The 27265-nt window shown below is 41.1% G+C and overlaps 2 protein-coding genes across 2 annotated transcripts in view; one reads left to right on the top strand and one right to left on the bottom strand.

Annotated features, from left to right (window-relative positions):
• Window positions 1-26344, bottom strand: part of clcn2a (chloride channel, voltage-sensitive 2a) — a 36336-nt gene extending 9992 nt beyond the window's left edge. The window contains exons 1-8 of the mRNA XM_026313053.1: window positions 25837-26344; window positions 10384-10546; window positions 6122-6253; window positions 4851-4979; window positions 4345-4478; window positions 4036-4116; window positions 1698-1721; window positions 1075-1153 (exon numbers count right to left, since the gene is read on the bottom strand). Coding sequence (XP_026168838.1) covers window positions 1075-1153; window positions 1698-1721; window positions 4036-4116; window positions 4345-4478; window positions 4851-4979; window positions 6122-6253; window positions 10384-10546 — 742 coding nt within the window. The 5' untranslated portion in view covers window positions 25837-26344. The remainder of the gene's footprint in view (window positions 1-1074; window positions 1154-1697; window positions 1722-4035; window positions 4117-4344; window positions 4479-4850; window positions 4980-6121; window positions 6254-10383; window positions 10547-25836) is intronic.
• On the top strand, window positions 11024-13249 carry LOC113134163 (zona pellucida sperm-binding protein 4-like). Its single transcript, XM_026313400.1, has 8 exons — window positions 11024-11309; window positions 11419-11606; window positions 11823-11920; window positions 12009-12166; window positions 12246-12438; window positions 12519-12663; window positions 12748-12823; window positions 13128-13249. The coding sequence occupies exons 1-8, from the start codon at window positions 11024-11026 to the stop codon at window positions 13247-13249; spliced, it is 1266 nt and encodes a 421-aa protein (XP_026169185.1).
• Window positions 26345-27265: the final 921 nt, after the last annotated feature.

Here is a 27265-nt window from a genome sequence, read left to right on the forward strand (position 1 = left end):
CCCATATCCATGAAAGCATCATTAGGAGTGAAACTAACAATTATTTGTATTATTGATTCATATAGTTTTTTTCCTAATGAATTAATTGAATTGTTTTGTCAATAAATGAAATTAGTATAAAATATTTATAATTCCCCACTTCTCCAGATAATGTAACAGGTCAAAACCCAGAGATATTTAGTTTACGTCTAAGTACAGAATCAAATCAAGCAATAACTTGATTATTAAAAGAGTTTGATTCATTTTCCATCAACTGACTCCATCAGTTTCAGTCATTTTAGCTCTGAATTTTTGGTTTTGCAACACTGACATTTGTAAATTAGAAAAAAAAAAGTTTGTACATTATTTCCAAGGCTTACACATTTACAGGCCATTTTAAATCGAATGCTTACCGGTTTTAAAATACCATAATTTAATGAAGTATAATACGGCTCTGTGATGTGCGTGAATTCTCTCCTCAGGTGTGTAGTACACATTGTACACTATGTCACCATGAGTCAGTTTAGTTGATCAAGTTGATCAAAATGAATCCCCCAAAGTGTCAATCATGTGCCAAAAACAGCCTCTACCTGTTTTTCACTGTGTAGCTACAAGCTTTCAACATATTATTCTCTGAACAAGCAATACACAAAGGAATTTCACAAAATCATCGTGACTCCACGTTTTTCTGGTTTTCAATGCCACGATGATGAGTGATGCTGTGTTGATACATCTCTAGGAAAAAGCTAGTAAAAGTATCTTGAGCTAAGATTAATTTGTCAAGTTACAAGCTCTAAGATCGAGAATAAATGAATAACCTGTACAACTTAAAACCTTAGCGGCTTCTAAAACCTGAGGTGTTCATTTTTCACCCTTAAGTACAAAAAAGGGTAACATGGTCTGCTAATAGAGATGAATTATGCCAAATTTATTGTCATGCTGGTAAATAGTTGTTGAGAATCTGAATCAAAGAGCTGGCATCCTCAGGCACTGCACTAGAGCTGGGGGTCATATTCTCTTCAGCTAATTAGCTCCCATAATTATCTACCATAATTAGATACTGTTCAATCGGAAGGTGCAGCCTTGTAGTCTTACCCCCAATTGGAGCAGCGAAGCAGCAGCCCACACCCACAGCACAGGCAGCCGACAGCATCTCTGTGTTCCTCAACTCGTTCTGTCCAAACAATCAGATACACGCACGCAGACACACAGACACGCACACAGACACAGACACACACACACACACACACACACACACACAAACAAACAGAGCCACGCATTCAAGCAAACACGCACGCACACTCAAATCCCAACAGGTGTACATGTACCGGCGAAGGCCACAAACACATAATTCACAACAAATGCATTTCCCATGAAAAACAAATGACAGCAACTTTTTACAATTGCAACAGTTTTACTGCAAAAACTGCTGATGTACCATTTCACATATATGAGCTTACATATATGAGTGGTGGGATATGGGAGGCCGTAAAAGAAAAACCAGGATTGAGTGTTGAAATCATGGAATGAGGTGTTTGTACGGAAGCTAAGACAACACAGATAGATGCCTCGCTGCGACGGTTGGCTGAACAGAATCAAACAGCGCAGACAAATGAAAAGGCATCAAAAATCTATCTCAGCCTCGGAAATGAACAGCATGGATTATTAATGTTGATGGAATTGGAAATAAAGAAACTATCTGACTCGTGCATTCATACCTTGCTTCCCTCAAAGGGCTCTTCCTATAGCAATAAAAAAAAAAGAGATAGAAATATGTGTGAGTGCGATCTGTGTGAGTGCAGAGGTTACCTTCTCTATCCTCCTCCTGGAAGACATTCAACTTATTATCCAAACTACACAAAAATCAAAGAAGCAGCGAATGAACTTTAGCAAACAGTCTTGATTGCACAGTAGACTGAATTAACATTTTCCCAGACTGATTATGTTTAATGGTCCCAGTCTTTCTAAGCGTGCTGACATATTTTTCTTCCACCCTATCACCGCAGTCTATCTTTCTCCATAGTGACAGGGATGCTGATGCTGTTGGTACGTAGAGGAGACAAGCAGGACATTGTCCAATGTGGAAATAGAGAGGCATCCAGGGTGAGGTCTCACATGAGTGGAGGTGTGAGTGTCTCCTAGGGGGTGGCAGAAAGTCAAAGAAATGTCACAGATTTGTCACAGTGCAGCTGTGTTTGTGTTCTTTTGTTCTCTTCCTGTTACATACTTAAAAGGACCAAAGAATAGAATATAGAGAACATCCTCCAAAATTGAAGAATGTTTCCTTTGTGTCTTTTAAGCAGCTAAAACTTAGATTAGACTTAAATAGATAGACTTAGAAATCAGATGTATTTCCCTATTTGGCATTCACAAATACATCTACAGATAGTTCATAGGCTGCTTCTCTATGACTCTTACTAATTCTACTACAATAAGACCGGCAGAGTTGTACTACTTGAATCTTATTTCTGCGACTATAGTGTAAATTAGGATAGTTTCATGCAAAATGTTCAACTACTGTTATGTTTAGAATTGGATGCCATGAACTTCATTTCTTTATATAAAGGCCTATAAGAAAAATCCACCCTGAACTTCTAATGTTCCTCATCTTGTTTACTATTGTTAATTCTTACAGATAACTAAACATGGAGATGTTATGTTGAGACAACTATGATTAATGACAGCTGCAGAAACATTTAACAGCATTAATCATCAGTGAGAAACATAAAGATTTAGTGCAGTAAATAAAAAAAGGTTGTTTTCTTTAACCCTAGTCGATCTGTGTGTAGGATGCATGTTCCCAGTGTCTCCATGGGTTTTCTTCGTTCCACAGTCCAACAACATGCAGGTTAGGTTGATTGGTCATCTTAAATTGCCGTAGGCGTGAATGTGAGTGTGAGTAGTTATGTGTCAACTCTGTGATATACTGGTGACCAGTCTGTGGTGCACCCTGCCTCTGGCTCAAGTCGACTGGGACTGGCTTCAGCACCTCCTTCCCCATGACCCTTGATACGAATAAGTGGTACCGATAATGGTTGGATGCCTTTTTAGAAGCCTCTATTTGGCGCATCCATTCAGAAGGGAGTCGGAAAGGGCAGTGGTGGTCAGAAGTTGGCTTATGATGGAAAGTTCCCCATACTGAATTATGGATGGCTAATGATGTGGTCCTTGACCCCAAAATGCTCCACTGGAGCAGGGGGAAATGTGTGTCCCTGAGAAGAGGGCACTGCTTTTGTGAAACATTGCTAGATAGAAACAAGTTTAAAAAACCAAAACCGAAATACACAGCTATGAATGAGGGGTGATTGAAAACACTTGACCTTTGTATCTACATGTACTGTATAATGACAGCTACAGAACAAGTTCAGGTTGCTTTTTGATGTACCTCAGATCTTTATTTATTCAATCACTGATGATTTATTCAAACCATGAATTAATCATTAACTCAAATAATAATGCATGAGTAGAAGAGGTAGGTTATGGGTAAGTGGGTGTGCAAAAGAACATTAATTACAGCACTTCAGTATTGTGCTACAGCCAGATCATGATCAGCAGAACCAAAGGCACCTGTGAAATGTTTGACTACTCACACCCCAACCTCTACTGTATTCAATGCACTGTTTAAATGTATTTTCCCATCATGACCTGGAGGAGACACTGGATCAGCCTCATATTCATTCTGCAGCTTGACAACAAGCCTAGAGATACAGTACAGCCAAAGTCATAAAGAACTAGGCTTTCTTCAGCAACAAGAACAAAGAACCCTGCAGCACATGGCCTGGGCCCTACTGAGCCCTGATCTCAACATCACAGAGCCAGTCTGGGATCACATAAAGAGACAGAAATTCCAAGATGCTTGGAACAACATATAATGGCCAAGTACCTTCAAAAACACAAAATTGGTGCTGTTTTAGAGGCAAAGGGTAGTTACACCAAATATATAGATATTTTTCTATTTCATCGCCTAAAACTGCTTGTGAGTGTGTGAATGTGTGTGTGTGTGTGAGTGTGCATAAACCATATGTGTCATTATTTTTATGTGATTATTATTCTCACCATGTAAATCCCACCGAAAAGAGCGGCCGTGAGTTTACTCAGGAGAGCGGCGCACAGGCTGGCAACATGAACGAAGGGTCCCTGAGAGGGAGGACAGGAGGCAGATTGGGACGTAAGTAGACAGGATATGACTGAAAGCACATTTTATCAGTGAGTGGCTCATGCTGTGCTGAAGTGGAGGGACATTACTCAAAACCTTTGCAACATTAAACCCTCCTCAAATTCAAAGCAATCCATCTTTTGCTATTTGTACGACCATGATGGGATGAGATGAAGGGAAAAAAAAAAAAAAAAAAAATCAACCTCTACCTCCTTCCCCAGAGGCATCCCACTGCCCAGGGCACAGGTCAGACCAATTACTTTAGCCACAAATGTCTTGAAAGTCAAATACTCCTTCAGGACCACCCCCCTCAGTATAGTCTTCATCTCAGGAATACCTGAACCTGGGAAATGAAAAGAAAGAGACGCCAGGTGATGGAGTGGGGAGAAAATACGAGCTGAAAGAAAACCATTACAGAGAGAAGGATGAGAAGAATAAATGAACAGCCAGTGGGGTGGGTGAGGGGGGAAAGCTGATTGATATTCATATAGTTTTCTGTATGCACATCACATCAGAGGGGTATTTTATGGATTTTCTGCCAAAGTGACAACTATAGGAAACATAGAGCACACATCCTTGGAGGTCTTATGGTGCATTAGAAACCAAATTAGAGTATTCAAACACAGAATTGTTACCATGAATTAGTTATGAATACATGTGTTTATGTATAAACTGTTCAAGTGTGTGGGTATGTGTGTGTGTGTGTGTATCTTACCCACAGCCTGAGGTGCTAGTATCTGTGTGAATCCTGCTGAGAAAGTGATGAGCACTACAGGGTAGGTGACCCAGGCGATGTACTGCAGAAGCATGTTACTGTCCAGCCCCCCATACATCCACTTCTGTGCTGCACATACACACAGAAGTAACTTCAACTTAGTATAATGCAGCAGAAAATGAAACAAACTGCTTTTCGGCATCTGTTAAGATCTACAGATTCACCTGATTCCTCTCTTCTTTGTTTTTCTATCATATTCATTTGTTTTTCTTCACTGATATCAGCTTGGTAGCCTCCTCCCCCTCACTCATCATTACGCTCTAACCATTAAATTTACCATTTGATATGAGAGAAAGAGGAGGAAGTGTTACTTGAATCTGAGGAAAATATCTACATTCACAGAAAAAAATGTATTTCTCTCCATTGTGGTCCTCTCTTTGCCCATGCTGATCTTTTTCAGTGAACGGGGAAGATGCCACTAACACTGCATGTTGATCTGTTTGGCTTATAGCCCCTTGAATCAAAGCAGTGTAAGACTAATCTTTCCTTGTCAGGTTGTTTTAGGGCTTTGGAGACACAAAGTAAAAGGAAAGTTCATAAAAAAAAAAAAAAGGAAATTAGACCCGATTTGCATCGTTTCATCTGTCAGGCAATAAAAACAGAAACACATATTTAAAATGAGAATGACTTGACCATCAATTTAGCTGCTTTGATGACAGAATAAAAGGGGCTGCCTGGATCACACTGTGGCTGTGATGCACAGTTGTAAATTGATTATGTTTTTAGAAATCTCTGTGTGGGCACAAAAGCTGATCCACATGCACTGGTGGAAATTTCTACAAACACCTGGGAAAAAAAAAAAAAAAAAAAAAAAAAACAGATGTTACATTTGTGGAAAGTTCTTCCCTATTTTTTTTTTAACCATTTTATACTTTCTGTTTTTCACACTCACACATCTGTAGAAAAGCTAAACAAAGTAGAAATAACTAAAGCTGATTAAACAGACACAGCAACAGAGGATGAATTGAAGTGTCAGTATTAAGATTAATGCATTTGAAGCTGTGTGGGAGTAAAATTGTTTTTTTTTATCCTTTGATTATTAATGAAAGCCACTTTGTTGGCTACTGTTCAAGATCAATATAACTTGGTATCAGTATGGAAGTCAATTTGTATTAATATTAATATCATGACTCTACTTCGCTACAGTTTGATATTCAGTGGTCATCCATCTGTCTTTGTAACTCCTTCCTGGCTCCCTGTCTCTTTCCTACCTTCTTGACAGAAGGCGATGGCGTAGTCCATGACCCAGCTGACCAGAGCCATGACCAGCCCCAGCAGAATGAGGAAGATCCAGTCCTCCCCCACCCGCGAGATCAGGAACTTCTGACAGCGGGATGCACACACTGCGGGAGCAGAGGCAGAAAGTGGCAGAGGAAAAGCAAAAGTAAAAGGGACTGCAGTGAGGTGCATGTCCAGCGTGACTTGAAGAATCAGCAGTGTGAGAGGGGAAGGATGAGAAACAAGCAGAAGTACTTACATAGGTCTAAGAAATGTAAGAATTTAGAATTTTTATTTAGAAAAAGCAATATGTTTGTATAAATGAATTGAATCTCCACAAAAGCCAATTTCCAGAAATATTATTTCAAAACATGGAATCTTTACTATATTATGAACACGATCAATTAGGTATTTTTTGCTGATTCAGTGAAAATAATTGTGGGTTTGATGATGAATACCATGAGATTCTGAAATAAATCTTTGAATCAAAGATTATAAACACAATGAGTACAGTGGGCAGAGCTATAGTGTGCATATTATGTGGTGAATGTGATGAGTGTGACAAACACTTAATCTTCATCAACCTCAAATACAAATCAAAACCAAGCTAGGTCACAGTTATAAATTCTACCATTACATTATAATCTATAACTTTGAGCTAGGTCAGCTAAAAGAAGCATCACTGGACTCATTTCTTCTCTCTTGTCTGTGGACACTGCCAAAGCCTGGAATTCACTTAAATATCCAGAGCATTCATAGATGTGCCCGTCCCCAGAGGAGCTAAAAATGTGCTCCTAACACATTTGCCAGATCCGTATTTCACAAAAACACTACAGTAGAGATACCTTAAGCTTTTTTTTAAAATACGTGTCCTGCTTGGAACTCATCTAGTGTTTTTCATAAACAATAGCAGCAGGTATTAGCTACCAGTAGCAGCAAAAAGAGAGCAAGGGAGGAACAGAAAGACATGGAGTAGACAGCGCTGAGTCAAGGATAATGTTGGTGATATTGTAATTTTTTGGTTACCATAATAGGCTGATCTTACTCATACTTTGAGCATTACCTAGAGAGGAGGGCCACTGTCTTGCTTATTTTCCAACTATCCCTGCTCTCCCTTCTGCTGACTACCTGGATCAGGTGTGTTCTCTCAATCAGAAGGTAGAAGCCCTCAAGGAACATGGGTTGGGCCCCTGTGCCCTAGACAGAATTGATCTGTATCTAATTCATTGTTTAGATTAGATTATTATTCCACCAACTATAAAAACACCTCAATGAACTTCACAATTGCAATTGTGAAAGGCAGGCGTACACCCTGGACAGGTCACCAGTCCATCACAGGGCCACATAGAGACAGGATAAAAGATTCATTTCTGGAAATTTTCCATAGGTAAAATTTCAAAATACTTTAAAATGAAATAATGCCTCTAAAATAAATTATATAAAAGCGACAAAAATATCATAGATGGATTGTTATTCTCCTTTAGTCTGGCAACTGAAGATATTTTTGCTAAATTTTTGGTATCTTGTTTTAACTGTCATAACAGTACCTTAGTTTTTCACAATCCATAAATAACAATAAAAAATATAAAAAATGTGTCATAATTCTGCTTTTACAAAGTTTTCTATATGAAAAACTTCATACTTCACCATCTTGATCATGTTCTTTAAATGAGGCTGCTGTTTTATAAGCATATTTTTACGAAGTCAGACATTGCAGCAGTCTTTCTGGTGCAGGATTCAGATCACAGAGGGATGCTGCATCTCCCAGGGGAGCCGTGGTACAACTGTGTCTGTGATGGGGCAAGCTGACCGGCAGCCAGGCCACCTGCGGAATGGCAAGTGGCCAACAGAGACAGGCACATGCATGCAAAGACACTCATACAGACCAAGATTCACAAAAATACATATCATAGAGAACTTTTAAAATCTGAATCTATCTGTGCAGCTCACAGTGCCATGTCCTTTATTGGATCTATATTTTTTTTATTTCACAATTCACTGGACATTACCATGTGAGAGAAGCTGGGCAAACTCTCACTCCCTCAACTCTCTCTATATTTATTCCTCTCTCACACACAGAAACAAGCATTTTGTCTGGCACCTGCATAGCCACATACTTCCTTGCGCATCTTGGCTCGCGCTCACATCCGCAGGCTCAGCGGCGTTCACAGATGTCTTCTCCTGATCCTACAGTAAAAATCACACCCAACACCAGACATTTTCTCCACCTCTGTTAGTCCTGAACTGCATCACCCAAAACAGACTAGCTGTAATCAAGAAAAATCATAAAAACACACAAAATATTGTACCTATAGCCTACATAGTATATTCTAAGATGTGCAGTCAAGCTTAACATGTCACGTAATATACTGATGCTGAACCATGAAGGTGGCCAGAGATCAGACCTCAAAAATCCCTGAAAGATTTGCTCCATGAGTCAAAATAAACACAGTGAGGCAGCATGTTTTCAGCTCTCCATCATGACCAGCAGCAGAACCTTTAGCTGCGTGTGTAGGCTGCCTTGTTCAAAAGCTGCAGTACCAAATACTGACTTGAACAGAGGTACACACTCGTAGTCCATCCACTGCAGAGATGATGTTCCCACACATAAATACATGAGAGGAAAACACTGAAACTCCCACTTCCACCAAACCTGTAGGTTCTCTCTGTATACTCTACTTAACAAGACTACAGCAGAGCAGCCTGAGGTCCATCTAAAGAAAAACCTGAAAAAAAAAAAAAAAAAAAAAAAAATGCAAACACCGCTTCATCTGCGAGCACACAAATCACTCTGGCTCGCTCCTGATTTGAAAGTGATTGTTTTAAATGGCTGCGAGCGAGGGAGCAAGACTGGCCTGATATAGTGCACCTTTCACCTATGGCGCAATATATTGAGCTTTAATCAGATCACTAGTCACAAGGCCAAAGAGGCAGAGACGGAGCCTGAAGAACAGACATGCTGGCTCACTTGTACAACCATGTGGGAAAACGAACCTTCTGCCTGTCTCTTTTATGCACACTCTCACTTTAAGTGAGATTATCCCTTATGTGGTGCATTAGCCTTATTAGAAGAGTGCTAAATTACCAGTTTCTGTTCACATTGTCCCCTTGAATGCACACAGAACTACCTCTGGATTAGCTTCACACTGAAGAAAACTTAAGAACTTGATATTCTAATAAGGCAAAGCAAGCTGACTTGTATGGCACATTCTTGCTAGTCCTGGAGATATAGAAAATATCCATAAAGATGACTGATCAGTCTGAAACCTAAAGATATTTACATAAGACTGAAGTAAACCAGCAAATTCTTACAACAAGCTGGAACTAATGAATTGTACTAATTTATTTATTTACATACAATCATTGGAATTTTTTTCTGTCACTCAATTAATCCAAAATCACACTCACACACACAAAAACAACATGTTTTCTGACTCTCCTATAATACTACTGATTTATATTTTATGATAGAATGTGATAGAATGCAGGTAAATGTAGTTTTTTTTGCGACTGTCAAAATACCATTGCAATGTGACTTTGCTAAAACCGTGTACCTTTTACAGTAGATAACAAAAGACTTCACTGTTTGTAAATTTGGGTGAAGTGTCCCTTTAAGAAATACATAGCTGCTTTGGTGACCTTCAGAAAATGCCCTTTGATTTCAGTAACCTGCACAAATTGAGTTTAAATAAAGTACAAGTAAAATTAAGAACATTTGGAGGACCCAAACAAACACACAATCACAATCTGTTACTGTTAAGTAGCTCTGGAGTGCAGCTCTCTTCTGGTGCCACTCCCTTATCTACAGTCATTTGGGAGGCTTAGACATAAAATAATCTGACAGTTCAGATCAGAGTTCTGCTCACACAACAAAAACACACACAGCAAAGCAAACGTCTCTACACAGACATACACAGCGGGCCAGCGGCAGCCAGCAGAGGGGGCTGTGTTTGTCTGACACTGACACGGGCCTGTTGGCTGGAGGTCATTGCTCAGATCAGTCACATTTAATCGTGTTCACATCCTCTCCTGCTCCCCTGTGTCAGGTAGCAGGTCTGGTGTACTTTAAGGAGCCTATGGTTTCAGACAACTTTCAAGCTTGTCGGACTACACGCACGCAGACACACTCCAGGTCCACTTTGATTGAGTGCATTAAACACTTGCCTTGGTCTGACCTTCAGGTTATGTCTGTGCGCTACACAACCTGCAAAAACACTCTGAATTAGGTTGGGCTTGTTTCATAATCACCACTTACACTGGCACTTTGCACAGGGGTCTTTCTCATACTCCAGGAGATCTGCAGCACGGCTGCGAATGGTGGTGTTCCTCCTCAGTCCATCCCGCACGCCTCCATCCCGTAGACGGGCTGCTTCCTCTTTGGCATACACACCCAGCTCCTGGGTGTACCGCCCATACATCTGTGTAAATAAAAGACAATGAAGTTTTTTGTTTGTTTTTTCAGGTACTGCAAGTGGGAAGTAGTGACAAAAATGTGCTGTGGAAGGTTTATCACTTACAATATTAATACAGTAAAAATAGTCGGCTTCTGTAAACAAACCCAAAATAACCCAGATCCTGAAGTCACAAAATGTACAGCCTGCAACTCACAACTTCAAATAATTGACAGCTTTTCTCAAGTCTCTCTAAGAAAAAAACATCTGATTTGACTCAACAATGGTATAATGACTTCTTTGCAGGCAGATGAGCAGACAATAAGCTCCACCTGTCAGCCCTCAGCTGATTAACTCTGCAGGGCTGCCACACAGTTGACTCTTAACAATGAGAGGCGGAGTTTTTTTGTGAAGTCCACATACTCAATCATATATAAAGCCAGTGTTTGAGAGGTAGGTATTGCTTTTTTTTTCCCCCCTTCTCCAGTGTGAGGATAGCCCATAATGGCGCTTTTCAAGTGTTTGTTTGGTGTCATGGTGGTGGTGGTTGTTTCGTTCTGTGACTTTACTGCCAGGGCTTACTGGACTCTGCCTCTGCAGGAATACCAGCCTTCTCTTCCTTCTCAGCTGCCTCAGCAACCAAAGGTTCCTCTGCCTGAACACACCTTTGACAAATGCCAGCTGGAGGAGCATGAGAAGATCCAGTGTGGGGCTTCAGATATCACGGCTGAACAGTGTCAAACTATTAAGTGCTGCTTTAATGGGCAGCAGTGCTACTATGGGAGAACAGGTATCTGTGTTTTCTAGTTTCCAGTGTGCTCATGCAAACTATATGTGTAGTGTAATAAATCTGTGAGCTACAGCAGAGCAACTCATGCATTTGCTTTCTTCTCATGTAGTGACAGTGCAGTGTACCAGGGATGGCCAGTTTGTGGTGATCGTGGCTAGACATGTCATTCTGCCCTACATAGATGTGGATTCAATCAGCCTGCTAGAAACAAATGACCCTTCCTGCAGTCCTGTTGGTATCACCTCTGCTTTTTCCATCTTTCAGTTCCCTGTAACTGCATGTGGTACCACAGTTAAGGTGGGTGAAGCTTTTGGATTATTGATGCAAGACTTTCTACATATGTAAGAACTGGGAATGTCAATTCCTTCTTTGTTGGCAATATTTTCTAATAGTCCAGTAAGTTTGATAAATGCCTCCAGCACAGACTATTTATTTTTTTGGTTGTATTTTTACTTAAATCAAATACAGCATTTCTATTGTCTTAAATCTGCTAATATAACTGTCTTTCTACAGGAGGAAGAGGGTTATGTGGTTTATGAGAACCACATGTCATCCTCATATGAGGTGGGAATTGGCCCCAGAGGTTCAATCACCAGGGACAGCCATTTTGAGTGAGCTGATGTAAAATTGATTTCTGTCTTTTTTTTTTTGTGACCTGCTGAGATTTCCTGTCAAGTCCCTTGCTCTCTCCCCCAATAGGTTATTGTTCCAGTGCAGGTACTCTGGTACAGCAGTGGCGGCTCTTGTTTTAGAGGTGAACGCTGTTCCTCCTCCTGTGCTGGTTGCAGCTGCAGGACCCCTCAGAGTCGAGCTCCGACTTGGCAACGGACAGTGTTATTCAAAAGGATGTGTGGAGGGTATGAGTCTCTGGAGCCTATAACAATGCCAGCTAGTGCAAAATTGGTATGTTCTGAAGCTGTATTCTTCTGCTTCCAGAAGAGGCAGCGTACAGCTCCTTTTACACTCCAGAAGACTACCCAATTACTAAAGTGCTGAAGGAGCCTGTGTATGTTGAAGTGCGAATCTTGGAGCGGTCAGATCCGAATATCATCTTGAACCTAGAGTACTGCTGGGCCACTGCCAACCCTAGTCCTCGCAGCCTGCCGCAGTGGGACCTTCTGGTTAATGGGTATGAAAAGCATTATCCAAATTACAGGGTTGTGCAAAAGCCACTCACTTTTGTTAAACATGATTACTTCCTGGCTCCAGGTGTCCCTACCATGATGACCGTTACCTGACCACAGTGGTCCCTGTGGATGGCTCTTCTGGCCTTCTTTACCCAACTCACCACAAACGCTTCATCATAAAAATGTTCACGTTTGTGGATCAGAACACATTTGCTCCTCAGAACTCGGTACGTCAAGTTCAATAACATCAGGCTCAGATAATAAACTGACCTAATTTCCTTGTTTAAATGGCAAACCTGCATACTCCTCAGGTGTTCATCCACTGTAGTACAGTGGTGTGTTATCCCAGCAGCACAAACTCCTGTGAACATTCATGTCATCGGCAACGTAAGTACTGTAGCTCCTTGACTGTAAAATATGCTATTAACTTTATTGTTCAATTCTGATTCTACCATAAACCTCAGTAAGTCATGGCAATGTCTTTCACCCACTTCTGGTAGTGAAGTGGGCAGAATTTAAATTTGGTGTGGGAAACTAATTGGACAAAGTCCCAGCTAATGGAGGCAATTTGAATTGCTGCATCCCTGTATAAGTTAGAGTTCAGCCATCAAAATCCAAACTGATAGTTTTATTTTTCAGCACTGAAACTCCACAAATCTGAAGTGATGGCTCAAATTTCCTTCTTTTGCAGGGAGATCAGTAGCTGCAGTGATGGATGTTTCCTCTCAGCAGAAAACTCTGGTCTCAAGCAGAGAGGTGATCCTAATAGGAGAGAAGACCACATCGATGCTGAACACTAAACTAAAGACATGAGTCCACTGGCAGCTGTTTTGGCCATGATTTTTATTAAAAACCTGTTTAAAAGCCAGTGTTTCAACTGGGTCTTGAATTATTTGAAGGTTGCTAGCCATATGTTCTGCTGAGGCAGCACTTTATTCAGAGGCAGTTGTGCAGCAACATAACCTCTCCAATTTGTGCTGAGAAATCACAAGCTTACATTACAACTGTGTACTTCAGGACCCTAAAGACACAAATATGTGCCTGTACATGAGAAAAGCAAATGTTATGCTAACACCAGTTTACAGTACTGGTGGACATGAAGTGGATTTACATTTTTACCTTTTAGACACAATCAGCAGCAGGCCATAACTGCATTAGAATGAGCATCACACCTCCTCACTTGTCTTCCTGTCCCTATAGGTTTCTTTGTATACAAGTTGCACCATCTCTCCTCCACTGCTCTGTGCTTTTTTTTTTTTTTTTTTCTCTCCTCTGCTCCAACTCCTCCCCCCATCTTCATTAAGATGGGCATCATGCCTCCTCCAGACCTCACTCTTGTTGCTTGCATGAACAGGAGGTGCAGAGGGAAAGCAGAGAACTCATATAGGGTTCAGCCTGACTGATGAGCAAAGAGGACCATGCTGTCAGGATGCTCATCTCCCTCCAACCAGCTGGGAAGCATTTAAACAAGACACTAAGTCACATTCAGACATCAGCACTGCCTCATCTTTAAGCCACACTTCAAATTTCCAGAGGAATAAGCCAATAGGTGAGAGATGACAGATGTTGAACAGCTGCTGCATGGACACACAAACATGTCAGGGGAGTGAAATGTAAACAGGCTTTGCCACTGGTTAAAAGATTTCAATTAGTGAGCTCCTGAAATTAAAGCGGTATATGTGGTGTGGTGTAGTATTAAGGAAAAAATTAGCCCAGTGTGTACATATAGATATGCTGTTTTAAGATACAATAGGCTTGAAAAATATGAATCCATCCCTTGAAGCTGTGAAGGAAATGTATTGTCAAAACATCAGTATTCCAATGTTGTTTGGCTTTGTGATGCAAAGACAACACAACCTTCACACCACAGCGGTCAGCCTAATTTCTAAAACTCAGTAAGGCATTCAAATGTGCAATGATGTTATTATATAAAATTAGTTTAGAAAAAAAAAAGTGAGAGGAAAGAAAAAGAGCACAATATGCAACAAAGGTCTAAGGCAAAAGTGGGATGGGAGTAACTGGGTAAATCCCAGTTCCAATAATTCCATCCATGTTTTCCTCTTGTGAATTTTTCTAAGATCTTTGTCCCACCCACATAAGATGCGAGGACAAGAAGGGCCAGGAAAGAGGAGCCATGGGAAAATGTTTTGACATGAGACATCCTTTCCTCTGATCATTAATATGAAATGCCCAATCACAGACTGATTTCTAATAATAAGGAATTGTTAATATGTGACAGACTGCTGTGAAGGATGCACCCTTGGTTATAGGTCCTCCAAGCAGTCTCCTTGCTCCTCAGAGCTGAAATAGGACTTTTAGGACTTTTCCTTATAATGCACTGGAACGACTACTGGGTCGACTGAGGACTGAGATGCAAGAAGCTCTGAAATAGGGGAATTGAGATTGAACCACTATATATAAACATGAATCTCTCCTCGGTTGACCTGGAAGTCATTCCGGGTCTGTTATGGATTAAAACATTCTTTCATTGGAAATCGGTTTAAGATTGGACGCTTCACATTAAGGAAATAACATCTCATGTCTCTTAAAATATGTTTTCTGGCTCTTTTGGCCTTGTGTTTTTTCCTTGCATTTTATGTGGACGATACTAAGACAGAAGGAAAAGATGTAAATTAGAGAAACCTGGATGCAATTTGTGAAATTGAGATTCACTGCCTCTCAAGGATTAGCCGGTTAGAAATTATAACTCGCTTTGCTGATTTGAATTCATTTCAGAGATTGGTTGTCACTGATTATATAGTTTGCTCATTTATTTATCTAAACTAGGAAGTATATCATCACTGTTGAACTGCACTTCAGTACGTACGGTGAGCACATCCTGACTGGCTGCAGCTCATTAGTACGTTCAACGTGCTGCCTATTCAATGTGTTTTACTCACCTCATTATAAACTTGGCCTACAAAAACAGTTTATTAGTGGCCAACTGTTTGCAACAATATTGTCACATCAAGATAGTTTGTTGTGACTCACAGCTGAGTTGACAACACAGCTCTCGGCTACTGGTCAGGGGGGCCCTGCTGCTAAAAGGTATCGATTTTTTTCACACACTGATTCGCTATTTGGTATATTGTATTTGGTCAGCTCTAAAGCATCAGTTTTAAAGATCTTTAAAAGAGAAACATTTTACATGAGTCAGCAACTGTACAGGGCATTTTAAAAATAAAACTGACAAACTTGATAGAAAATGCAATTTTTGGAAAACATAAAACCAGAATCTGAAAACCCCTGAATGCTGACAAATTAGAGGGCAGTTCACCTTCATCAAAATAGAATCATTGTGACCATGTTGGTATTTCTTAAAATAAATGACCCATATCTATCGACCTCTAATGATTTTGACCAGTGAAATACTACAGGGAGGAACAAGTGTCCTCCTCTTTGGGTAACTAGTCTACACTGTGAAATAAAAATGTATTCACAGTTACACTAATTTTCAGCTTTCCTCTTAATCTCATTTTTGCAAACAAAATGGAATGCACCCACTCATACAATATAGACACACACAAGCCCATCACCAGCTACAAACTCCCACTAGGAGCATAAACGGGCCTGCCAGCGTTTCCTTCTTTGGCCTGTGTGAAAGCAATCACTGACCATCTGGAGCACGGCCCCCTGGGTAAGCAGCAGGTGGGCCCCTGTGGGTTAAATGAGCTGTTATCTGTAACCAGTTTACCTCCCACATGACCGACTTCTGTATGTACATTAGTCAGTTTACCTCCCACATCACAACCCTTTAAACCAGTTCAATTCCTGCCTCCCACTGGTTGCTGTTGACTGGTCACAGACAATTTTCACTGCAAAATTGTTTTACGTGGGAATAAGTGAGTGTCCACAGAGTTTGGACACTCACATTCAGATGGAGAATCTGCAAAGAGCCTAAATAAATAAATAAAAAGTTTAAAAAAAACCAAAAAAAAAACAACAGATTTGTGCAAATACAAAAAGAAGCCTGAGTAGAGTTGAAGGACAGCTTTCATGGCTGACTGTGATAGGCTATGTCACCTGTCAATCAGTCAAACACAGCTCACATCCTAACCCATGCATCAGCTGTAGAGTTTATCCTGAAGTGTACAGGGTCACACTCACATCCAAACCTAAGGGAAATTTCTAGTAACCAAATGACCTAACCTGCATATACATGTGCACAGGCACCACTTTGAAACCAATTACAAGAAGTTTAATTAACTACTAAGACACCCCCAAAAACTGACTTTGCATCTGTGGCATGAGGGAAACTGCAACCTGAGATAGTGGCTATAATTTTAGATTTACAACATTGTTGCATTAATGTGGTAAAATATATTCTAACTTGTCAAAAAAATTGGTTCATAGGATAAATCAAAAACAACCATCCATTATCTATAACCACTTATTCCTATTTAGGGTCACGGGATCTGCTAGAGCCTATCCCAGCTCTCTTCGGGCAAAAGACAGGGATACACCCTGGACAGTTCTAACAGCCATTCCTTTATATTTATTTAAGAGCATTAAATATCATCTCAATTGCAAGAAAATTGAAGGACATGTCAATATTATAATGCTAAATATAGTACCATAATAGAACATTTTATATAACAAGTTGATGTGGGTACTGTAAATTGCATCATTCAGTGTGAAACTGGGTTAGTAATAAAGAGCTCTAGGATTATTTGTGCCACATTTTATGTTTTTAAGAAGTATTTTCAACGGATATATACTGTTTCCAAAAGTGTAGGGACGCACCCTCATTACTACCCTACTGCAACAGTTCATTTAGCAGCACTACTCACTGTACAGGATCACCCATCGACTTTTTCACAAGAAGACAGCACCACATGTCCGCCAACTTTCTACTGCGTAACACCCCCCACTTTGCTGCTACATCACTCACTTTACCACCTTTCTAAGTCAGATCATGTGCAAGCCTTGCACGACAGATGAGTAAAAGGTTCTCTATTATTCAGAAATTCCTAAGGCTTTGCAGGATAATTTATTCATTGTGAGAAGGCAGCAAGGACAAATATTTGACACTCTAATGATGAAGGCTTGGACATATAAAACCTCCATCCTTGCTGTATTGTTTAATTAACACATATTCATAAGATGATTTTAACATCTTCTTTTGCGGTGTGTGAGAATATAGGGACTGACACAGAGAGAAAGATGCATGTTTTGGGCCCTTACACACTGTTATGGAGGTGAATTGATAGGACCAGTGGAATACTGGGATGCCTAAAGCACCTATGGGCTAATCTGTGCCCAGTAGCCCAGGGATAAGATTAGAAAATGAATTAGAGGAGAAGGTGACAAGCTTGACTCATGTTGTTGTCTGCATTTGCATTAATATATGGAGCGGAGGCTGCTTTTAGTATAGTTACATGAGTCAGCGCTCTCTTAAGACACACACACACACAGAGTGAAATAAACATGCACAACCTTGCTGATGTCAAGCAGAGCTGTGCACGCGTGTGAAGGCCAGACAAGTGAAAATACAACACACACACACACACTTGTATCATATTAGTATAAAAGAAGCACGAAGGATGGGGTGGGCTTGGGGTGGCAGGGTGTCAGAAAGAGTGAAGGATCAAGCTGAGGAAGTGACATCTTGTCAGAAAAGAGATTGTTGGTTTGCGTACGTGATGACACTCATCCACAGAGATTATGCTTGCAACAGGTTTAAAATCAGCATTACTGGAAGACAGAACAGGAAAGTAAAACACAGCAAGCTGTGGCTTTATGAACATAAACCATGCATATAGCAGGTAAATAAATAGTAATATTTTACTCTAAATAACCAGCCTGTGATGTATAGTATCTGCGTACGTTTTCATTTTAACCACTAATTATAACTGAGGCAGTTTTACTTTACTTTAGTATTTCAGTTTTATGCTGCTTTATACTACAATACACGATCATCCTGGACTGTATTTTGTTTTACAATTTCTGTTGTTTAAACCACCCTCACTAATATAAATGGCGTGTTCAAAGTATCCCAAACACCACTCATCTTAAAAGCACCACAAACTACATCGGCCAAAATAATCATGAATTGAATAAGCACCTTTCTAAAACAGAAGATTATCGCCTTCATGACGGGGATATATTGCAGAATTGCTGTATTAGACTGTGTTAGTTTTAGTTAGGTTAACTGGTGTATGTATTGCAGCCCATGGTGCTTCTTGTTAACCCATTTGTGTGCAGATGCGAACTCACACACGGTGACGCAAGCATCGTCCATTGGGAGCAATTGAGGAAAACTGTGTTTTGCTCAAGGACACTTGTCAAGGACAACACTGAGTCACAGTGATTATCCATTCACTCCACTCGTTTATTCCTATTTAGGGTCACAGGGATCTGCAGGGAAACTTTAGCTTTACAAACGGTGGAACACAATGGCTGCCTCTGTAAAGGAGACCTGCTCCCTAAGTAGATTTAAAAGGCTTGAAAAGGCTTTTTATGGTGATTACACACTAATGACAACATATTTATAAAAACTATATTCCATTTCAGATAATATTATCCCTCTAAATATTACACATTGAACCTTGAAGTAGAAGATCTCAATACTTCATGTACTACAATTTATTTCACGGTATCACAACTGTTTTTTCTTATTACTATTAGGCCCTCCATCCTTTGAGGAATTTTAGTGTACAAGGATAATATTGTTTTTTAATGGCTGTTATGGCTGTTTAAAATGATGATGATTTTCACTTGTAAACACGCCCGTACATTGCAATGAGCATGTTCTATTTTAAGAATCAAATGGACTGAGACAAACTGTTTTCTGTCTGTAGTCTGCAGTGGCTCGTTTAGTGGTGTAAAGGTAATGGCACTATTTGGAAGTGGCAGGACTTCAAATGGACTCTCGCCAGCCTCTGTATGGAAGAACGGTCAGAATGCTGACTATAAGGAACTAGACCCCACTGAAGAGACAGGACTTTTAAGTGCGTGTGTGTGTGTGTGTGTGTGTGTGTGTGTGTGTGTGTGTGTGTGTGAGCATGAAAAATAGCAACAGAGGGAAAGATGCAGAGATACTACATAGATATATTTATTCAAATAGCTGCATTTTTTTCCTAAAGCACAAGTAGAGTTCTTACAATAGCTGCCCCACATGGTTATGAGAGTTCTGGTAATGCTTCAGTGTCAAACCCCAGAAATCCTTAAATGTGATGATTGCAAACTGCAAACAGCATGCTCATATTTACCAACCCAACTGCTCTCTGACACCTCACGCAAAATAATACAAAAGAGAGGGGAAAGGCAACAGATCTCACACTGTGCAGTTGTCTGTGGACACAGTGCTTGTTCTGCTGTTCAGGAGACTATCTGTCTATCTGACTATCTTGATTCAATTTTAATTTTATGCATTAGTATTACTATATATAGATATATATATATATATATATATATATAGAGTGCACAGTATGTATATGTATTTCATTTTCAGTTGTTGGGGAAAGGTTAATAATTGATAAGTTGTCTTCCTTTCTCTTGCACCATTGAAGGCTACGGGTATTTTACATAATATGTTGCAGTTTGTTTATAAATATTCATTCACCAGAAATTTATGGAAAGTGATACAAAAAAGTGAGAACTGGATCTTCTTAATGCTGTGTCTTGATAATCAGTGATAATCAAACAAATGCATATATGCACACATTCAGGAAGGTCACCAGCATGTGTACAGTATATCAATGCCGCGGTGCTGCAGAGCCCTGAGGGGGGTGGGGGGTGGGGGTAGTGGATTGGGTGGCGCCTTTTCCTTTTCAGGTGGATCATGACTTTGATCTCTGCAGCAGCCAAATCCACAAGTCTCCTGCTGCTGGGAGGACAGGAACATGCTGTCTCTAACATCTGCTCTGACAGAGACTTACCACACACTCATTTAAGTATGTATGTGTGGGTAGGTGCATATGCGTAGGTACAGTACATACCCTCCTACACACATACACACCAGCAGTCTAAATGCAGATGCAAGATCTATGGAGCAAACTTGCCCACGCTTCTGAAAGAAGAAAACACACACACGAGAACTGTATGACACATCCAGACCTCCCACACCACAGAAAAAAGCTTTTGAAAAGGCTTCAGATGGGCTGCAAAACTTCAACACCAAGTCACCTCAGCGCCGCCTGTCTCTGTCTCTTTTCTTCTCAGTCTCCGACCTGCCTCTCCTCCTGTTTACCTGCCCCATCCCACGGGAGGCAGACAGCCACTGCCTGCTGTCCCAGCATGCACTGCATCTGACAGCAGTTGTAGAAGTCAGTGACCTGTGTGCCAGACTGTGGCTGCTTTGCAACTGTCAGTCACCGCTGTGTCTCTCCACGCAAAAACAATAGCTTCTGTCTGACATATAAGGTTATAGTTCATTTACTCGGCTCTGTTCATAGAAATCTTAAATTTAGAAAAAGTTAATCTATCCTGAGTTTTAATATTTCCCATTGGATAATGAGTTCAGAGAGGTTTGTGGGGATTATTAAATGCTTTCTAAGAAATCTTCATGGTGCAGTGGTTATAATAAAAAACAGCAGTGCACATTATATGAATGGTATGTACATAGCAAATAACTGTTTTCCACAGAAGGAAATGTAATAATGGTAATTTGCAACTTAATTATATCAAGTACTCAGGCATGTCGCTTACTTATATGATGAGTTTATGATACCCACCACATTTTATCTTGATGAATTGTCACAGTAATGTTCACTGACTGTAAAACTCAAGCACCATTAACAGCCTTGAATTAAAAGATTATTTTTGTTCAATTGTCTTGGCAATCATAACAGTCTATCAGGTGCTGACTGCATAAAATGAATATTTATAACAATCTATAAATACTGGAGGGAAATAGCAGTGGAATTGTTGTGAATAAGGAGATGACATTTTCGTGCTGCTTCTTCCTGCAGAAGTTATCAGGGAGATTTCTATTTTTCTCTATCAGCTCCATGTCATCTGCTCAGTCCTGCTACCGCACCAGAGTCTCTGTGCTGCCAGAATCCAAGAAAATGAATGACTGAAAATCCTCTGAATCTTGCTGATGGCAAACAATAAAACGCAGACAACCCTTTTGTCAACATTGGAATCCAATTTTAGACTGCAGCTTTGCCTGCAAGAAACTGTGAGCCTTCACTTATCAGATTTACATTTTCTTGGTTAATATCTATCTCTAAACATCATTGAGTTCTCCAAGAGGAAAATACAAATGCTTCGCTTCACCTGCGGGCAGGTATTTGATGAAGAGTGCTGACACTTCGTACTTAGGAAGCATCAGGACACAAGCCTCACAGTTGCTTGCATGAGCAGAAACACACACACACACACACACAAACACACACACACACACAAGCATCTATTTTTAGAAAACAGACTGGTATGCAGAGCAAAAGCGATGAAGCCATTGATCTGAGTGCTCTGGTCAGAGGAGGTTGGGGGGGGACAGCACGTTCCGATCCTCAGAGACTTGGACTGCCATTTTACATTACTATTGATCTTTACACCGAGACACAAAGCACGTTATCGATCTTTACACCAAGCAGAAAAATTGAACCATGGGGCCCACGGAACTGCATGAGGATGGGCTCACCAGTAGATCTTACACGTGAAAATTTATGCATGCACGGACACAAAAAGGAGAGCGAAACAGAAGACAAAGAAACAACTGCAGTCACATCCATACAGATCAGGATGGAAGGACACTTTATTCCACTGGTTTACCCAAATAACTGTCTGTATTTCTGACCCTTTATCTGAATATAGACATCCCTGTGTGGAGTGCTCCAGGGCATCACTGTCAGTCAGATCAATGGGGAAAACTGGTGCATGAGGCAATTAATATTCAGAAACACTCCAGTTTTAGTTCATAAGAATAGGCCACTGAGGCAAACAGGATGGGCTGAGGAAAAGATGACAGAGGAATAGATGTAGGGGCACAAAGAGGGACAAGATCTGGAGGAAAAATGGTGAAGATAAGGAAGAGATGATCCAAATACATTTGAGCTCACTAATTGTATATTTCAAGGATATTGACATCTTAATAATGACCAATTAGACCACACATGAAGTGAGCAGAGATAGCCCTGCATTCATTTCTTCAAGCTGAACAAATTAATCAGACATGGTTTGGTGAAATCTAAATTGATAAGAATTAATTATGAGGGTGGGCAGAGGCTGAAAGTGATACAACACCTGTGGATTGAATGCAGGGAGGGATATACTGAATGGCACAGCAGCAGCTACTGGGGGCGCACACCAAAGATCTCAATCTCAGCAGAGGACAGTTTTATTTGGACTCTTTCTCTGTAAATACTGAATAAAAAGCTGAACATAATCTCCACCTGTCCCTATGCAGGACACAGCTGAGCAACCAGCAGCTCCATCCTCCGGCTGCACAAGCCTCTAAGCAAGCCCTATATAACACACACACACACACACGACTGAATACATCATCCATGACCTCATCTGAAACTCACCAAAGTTTGCTGATACTGAAGCGTCCTGTTTTCGGCCTTGTCCTTCACCATAGCCGCAATATCCTCATTAAGACACCCAATCCGAGACCATCAAGAGCGCGTGTCGCCCTCTAATTAATCTGCGGAGGAGGACTCGGCGTGGCTCCCTGCCGTCACATGTGCAGTGTGTGTGTGTGTGTGTGTGCAGTGTGTAACAGGTCTCTTATCATAGGCCCTCCTGCATGATGCAAAGCGCCTCCGCCGCCGCCGTGTCTGTGTGCGCGTCTGTGTGCGTGTGCGCGCCAGATGAGAGTGTAGCTGGATGTCTCCGCGCAGCAGCGCTGGTGCGGTTTGACTGCAAAACACCGCCTCCCTCCTTCCCCCTCACTGTGCTGCTGCCTCTCTCTGTAGTTACTGGACATGAGGGCATTCGGATTTTTTGGTGCTTTTGTGAGGAGGCGTGTGCAGGTGCAGTTGATAAACGACTGGACTAGCCTATACTCTTCTCCTTTGTATTTCAGTCATCGCTGGATTGATCAAGCGCGATGAGTAACATCTCACACAGAACTGCAAAGGATGGCTACTACAGAATTTACAAAATAAAACACTCCTTGATCTCATCTGTGATTATTTATTAGCTGCTCCAGGATTTTGTACAATCAATTTATAGTTTATTCATTTTATTAATTTAATTTGAGATAATCTTTCTAAAGCTACTTACAGTGTTTCCCCCAAAATCTTGTTGATGCCTTCTGAATAACAGTGACTCTCTGAGTCTTTGATGCATGAGAGCAATAAGCACTCAGGGCCTTGAGGGGAAATATAAGTATTATTGACTGATGGACTTTTCGGGCTGAAGGATAAATGGAAAATGCTCTGTGAAGAAATTATAAATGCTTGAAAAGTCCAATATTTTAACCCTCTCACTTCTTATTTCTCCAGGCAGGCTTTTTGGTTTTCTTCCACAAGTGCAGACAACATCCGTATTGTCTCACAAATCATCCAGAATAATAATAAATAAATAAAAAAAACAAACAGGTGAGAAATTACAGTCACTTTCAGCAATGCCCTTATTTAAAGGGTACTGAGTGAACTATATGTTACGGTCTTTAAAATCACCAGATTTTAACCTTTATTCTGAACTTCTCATATTCTCAGGCATTTTACACAGCAACTACAGTTCTCAGCCGCTGACTGCCAAACGTCCCCACAAGGAGCATTTAGCAGTGAAGCACAATGCTCATGGGCACCACAACACTCACTTTTAGTTGTGTTTTATTTGTTCATCTCACTTGTCCTGTGCCATAAAACTGTCTTATGTGCTTCTTTGTGCGGGTTCAAGCGCTTCACAGGAGAATTGGTATCCAACTCTCAAAGCTCGTACCTGAATGTCTGCTTCTCTTTCACATCACTTTCTTTGCTTAGATGGTACCTGTATCATAGCAGTGTGAGCTCATCTCTCTGGGCTTTCATTTAAGGTCTTTATGAGGTGCAAATCACTGGCAGTGAAATCTGTTGCACTGGGGCCAAGTGAGACTCAAACGTGAAAGATAACCACTGTTCCAAGGATTCATTGCTGCTTTGTCCTGAGCCAAACATCCTTTATGTTTGCCAGTACTCCTCCAGTTGGATCCAAAATTCAGGAAGCTCAAATTTTCAGGTGTTAAGAACTTTGTCAATAAAGAGCCCGTAGTATCGCCCCTTCCATGTATTGCTAGGAAACAAAGCAGTAGGTTTCTAATAAATGCAAACTTTAGCTTGATGGCATCACATTAAACAATCTAACTGGTCACAGGCCAGTGAGCATTTGAATATCAAACTCTCTGATCCTTTACAGGTTAAAAGACTCCATTCCTCTGGGAGTCAGAGCCTCTGACTGGCTGACAGATAAAACAGTCCTGCACCAGGCGGCCCGATGATTGGCTGTTGACAAGGAAACCAGTTCAAAGCACTGGACCACAGGCACCAGAATGAACCAGGGCTCTGAGGTTATTTCACTCTCACAAACACACACTTTCATTCATAAATTACATTATTTATGCACTTTAGATTCATATGCACCTTGAGCCTACAATTCGTCCTCACATCAAATCCCTCTTCCACAGCTGAGGGTAAAGCGTGTCACTGGCTTCACTTTATCAGGGACCTGGCAGCCACAAACAGGCAGAAGTACCGTGGTCCCGGCAGCAGAGGAACTGGGTGCTCTGCAGCCCCGAGCACCAGCACACTGACCCACATCTCTCCATCTCCACAGGATTCTTTAGAAATACACCACCCACCTCTCCGCATGGAGGCCTGTGTTATAGCAGCATATGAGGAAAAACAACATGTCTACTGTCCTGTTTGTGACATCGGAGACAAAGATCTATGGGTACCCTGCCTTAAAAGAGCTCCACATCCACATGATGATAAAGAACATGAACATTTTCACATTAATTTTTCAAATCTCAATATAAAAATGGCTTAAAGCAACACAGAGTTGTGTTGACATTTAAGTGAAGGTTCATTTTAGTTGAATGTACTGTACTTCTAAATTTGATGTGTGCAATCTTAGGAAAGTTATTTTGATCATGAAGGTAAAATCTGATATACTACGCATGAAAGTGCGCATATATTTCACCGCAATAAATTTACAGAACTACAAGGACCATGAGTCCTTGGTGCTTAACATTAAAATGTACAACCACCTGTACCTATTTGTGTTTTGTGTGGTAAGTTTCTCAGTCGTGAGTCATTCCAGTTGACCGCAGCTGGCAGAAAATACTTAGACTGCTGGAAAATAGCCATAAAATAATCTCCAAATACAACAAACACAACATAACCCAAACAGACCTTCAATTACCATTTGCCCTTGAACCATAAATATGGACCAACTTCAGAAGACATGTATGTATTCCTCAGAGAAAAGAGACGATGATCCATATTGTCAGGACGCATCATACTTACGGTTTCTCCTGGGGCTGTTTTCCTTCTTTTTCTTCTTATCTCCTCTGGCTACAGATTCAAACCCGTCAGCTGTGTCCCTCCATTGCGTCTTACGACTGAAATAAAGCAGCACACATGGCTACAGGTTGCAGCGCACGCTTAATCGATGATCCGATCGGACTGCGGGGATCACGCTTCACTTCAGCAGAGCTTGGCTTGTTGCTGATGCACAATCCATATAGCACCGCGCCAAAGTTGTCAACACGGCGCGTAATTACGGCTTTGCGCCTCCAGAGCAGCGCACAGCGGAGCAGACAGCTGCTGGCTGGCTTTGGAAACCGGGAGCGACACAGCACTAAGCCGTTTGAGAGCGCGGCTACATGTGATTGTGAGTCAAAGAAACTCTATGACAGGATGCTACAGCCTTCTCTTCGGCTCCAGTTGAGGTGGGAGGGAGACAGCGGGGTACCGGGTGTCGTGTCCATGATGCAATGCGGGTACCGTCAGTGCCATGGTCCGCAGTTGCCTCCTTGTGTGCAGAAATCCAGGCGCTCCGGTCATTATCTTCCGGCCCAAGACGCACATTCGTCTTAATTAACGACGCTCGGGGTTGTCTACAGAGGTAGTGGGTGGTTTGGAGGTTAAAAACAGAACATGTGTTTAATGTCAATGCTCTTGTCTTCTCTCTCTCTCTAGCTCTTTTCTTGTAGCTTATGTCACAACGCACACACGTCTTCACTTTAAGGTCGTTGTATTAGACGTCGTGCGCCGTAATCGTGGCATGTTTAAAGGGCTTGGACGCAAATAGAAGAGGGCAGAGGTGATGGGGGCATCTGAAATGAGAAGGGCTGGTGGTGCAGTCCCCCATATATATTTATTCACGTCTTTGACTGCTATTAACACATCAACCCCATGGCAGCCCCCAAATGCCACTTGCTCACCTCGCCTTCTGGGCTGTTAAACCCTCCTCTGATGCGTAATGATGTCGGCTGTTTTTTCACCTTGTCCCACCTGCAGAGACCACATGTATGACACTGCCTGGTCAAAATGAAAGTGTCATGATTACAACAAAAGTTACTAAATAAAAACTTAACTGTTCCATATATGTTTATGGACCTACACCTGAACAACCCCAGGCTAGGATGTAGATGTCTACAATAAAAAACAACACTCCTGGCAGGATAATGAACTTACTGTTTGTGGATTATTATGTCAGACAGATAAGTCACCACACTCAGGCTACACATGCACACAGTTTACCCACACCCACATGCTTTATGTGGACTGTGCAGCTCCCTCCTACACCAATTTTGTGATTTATATGAACACAAGCTCTTGGCCAGCGCAAACCTTGACGAAAGGTAAATATCCTTCAGCAGTAGTGACTGGATATCAGCTGTGTAAACAGTCTTTCACAATAATATATCATTAACTTTTTAATCAGCAAGCA

The sequence above is a fragment of the Mastacembelus armatus genome, chromosome 17 (assembly GCF_900324485.2).
Source record: "Mastacembelus armatus chromosome 17, fMasArm1.2, whole genome shotgun sequence".
Taxonomy (NCBI): Eukaryota; Metazoa; Chordata; class Actinopteri; order Synbranchiformes; family Mastacembelidae; genus Mastacembelus; species Mastacembelus armatus.

Bases quoted from the DNA above. Each gene is read 5' to 3' on its own strand.
- LOC113134163 (XM_026313400.1), top strand. From the start codon at position 11,024: ATGGCGCTTTTCAAGTGTTTGTTTGGTGTCATGGTGGTGGTGGTTGTT. The intron at 11,310-11,418 runs GTATCTGTGTTT...CTTCTCATGTAG, and splicing joins GTGCTACTATGGGAGAACAG to TGACAGTGCAGTGTACCAGG. The intron at 11,921-12,008 runs GTGAGCTGATGT...CTCCCCCAATAG, and splicing joins ACCAGGGACAGCCATTTTGA to GTTATTGTTCCAGTGCAGGT.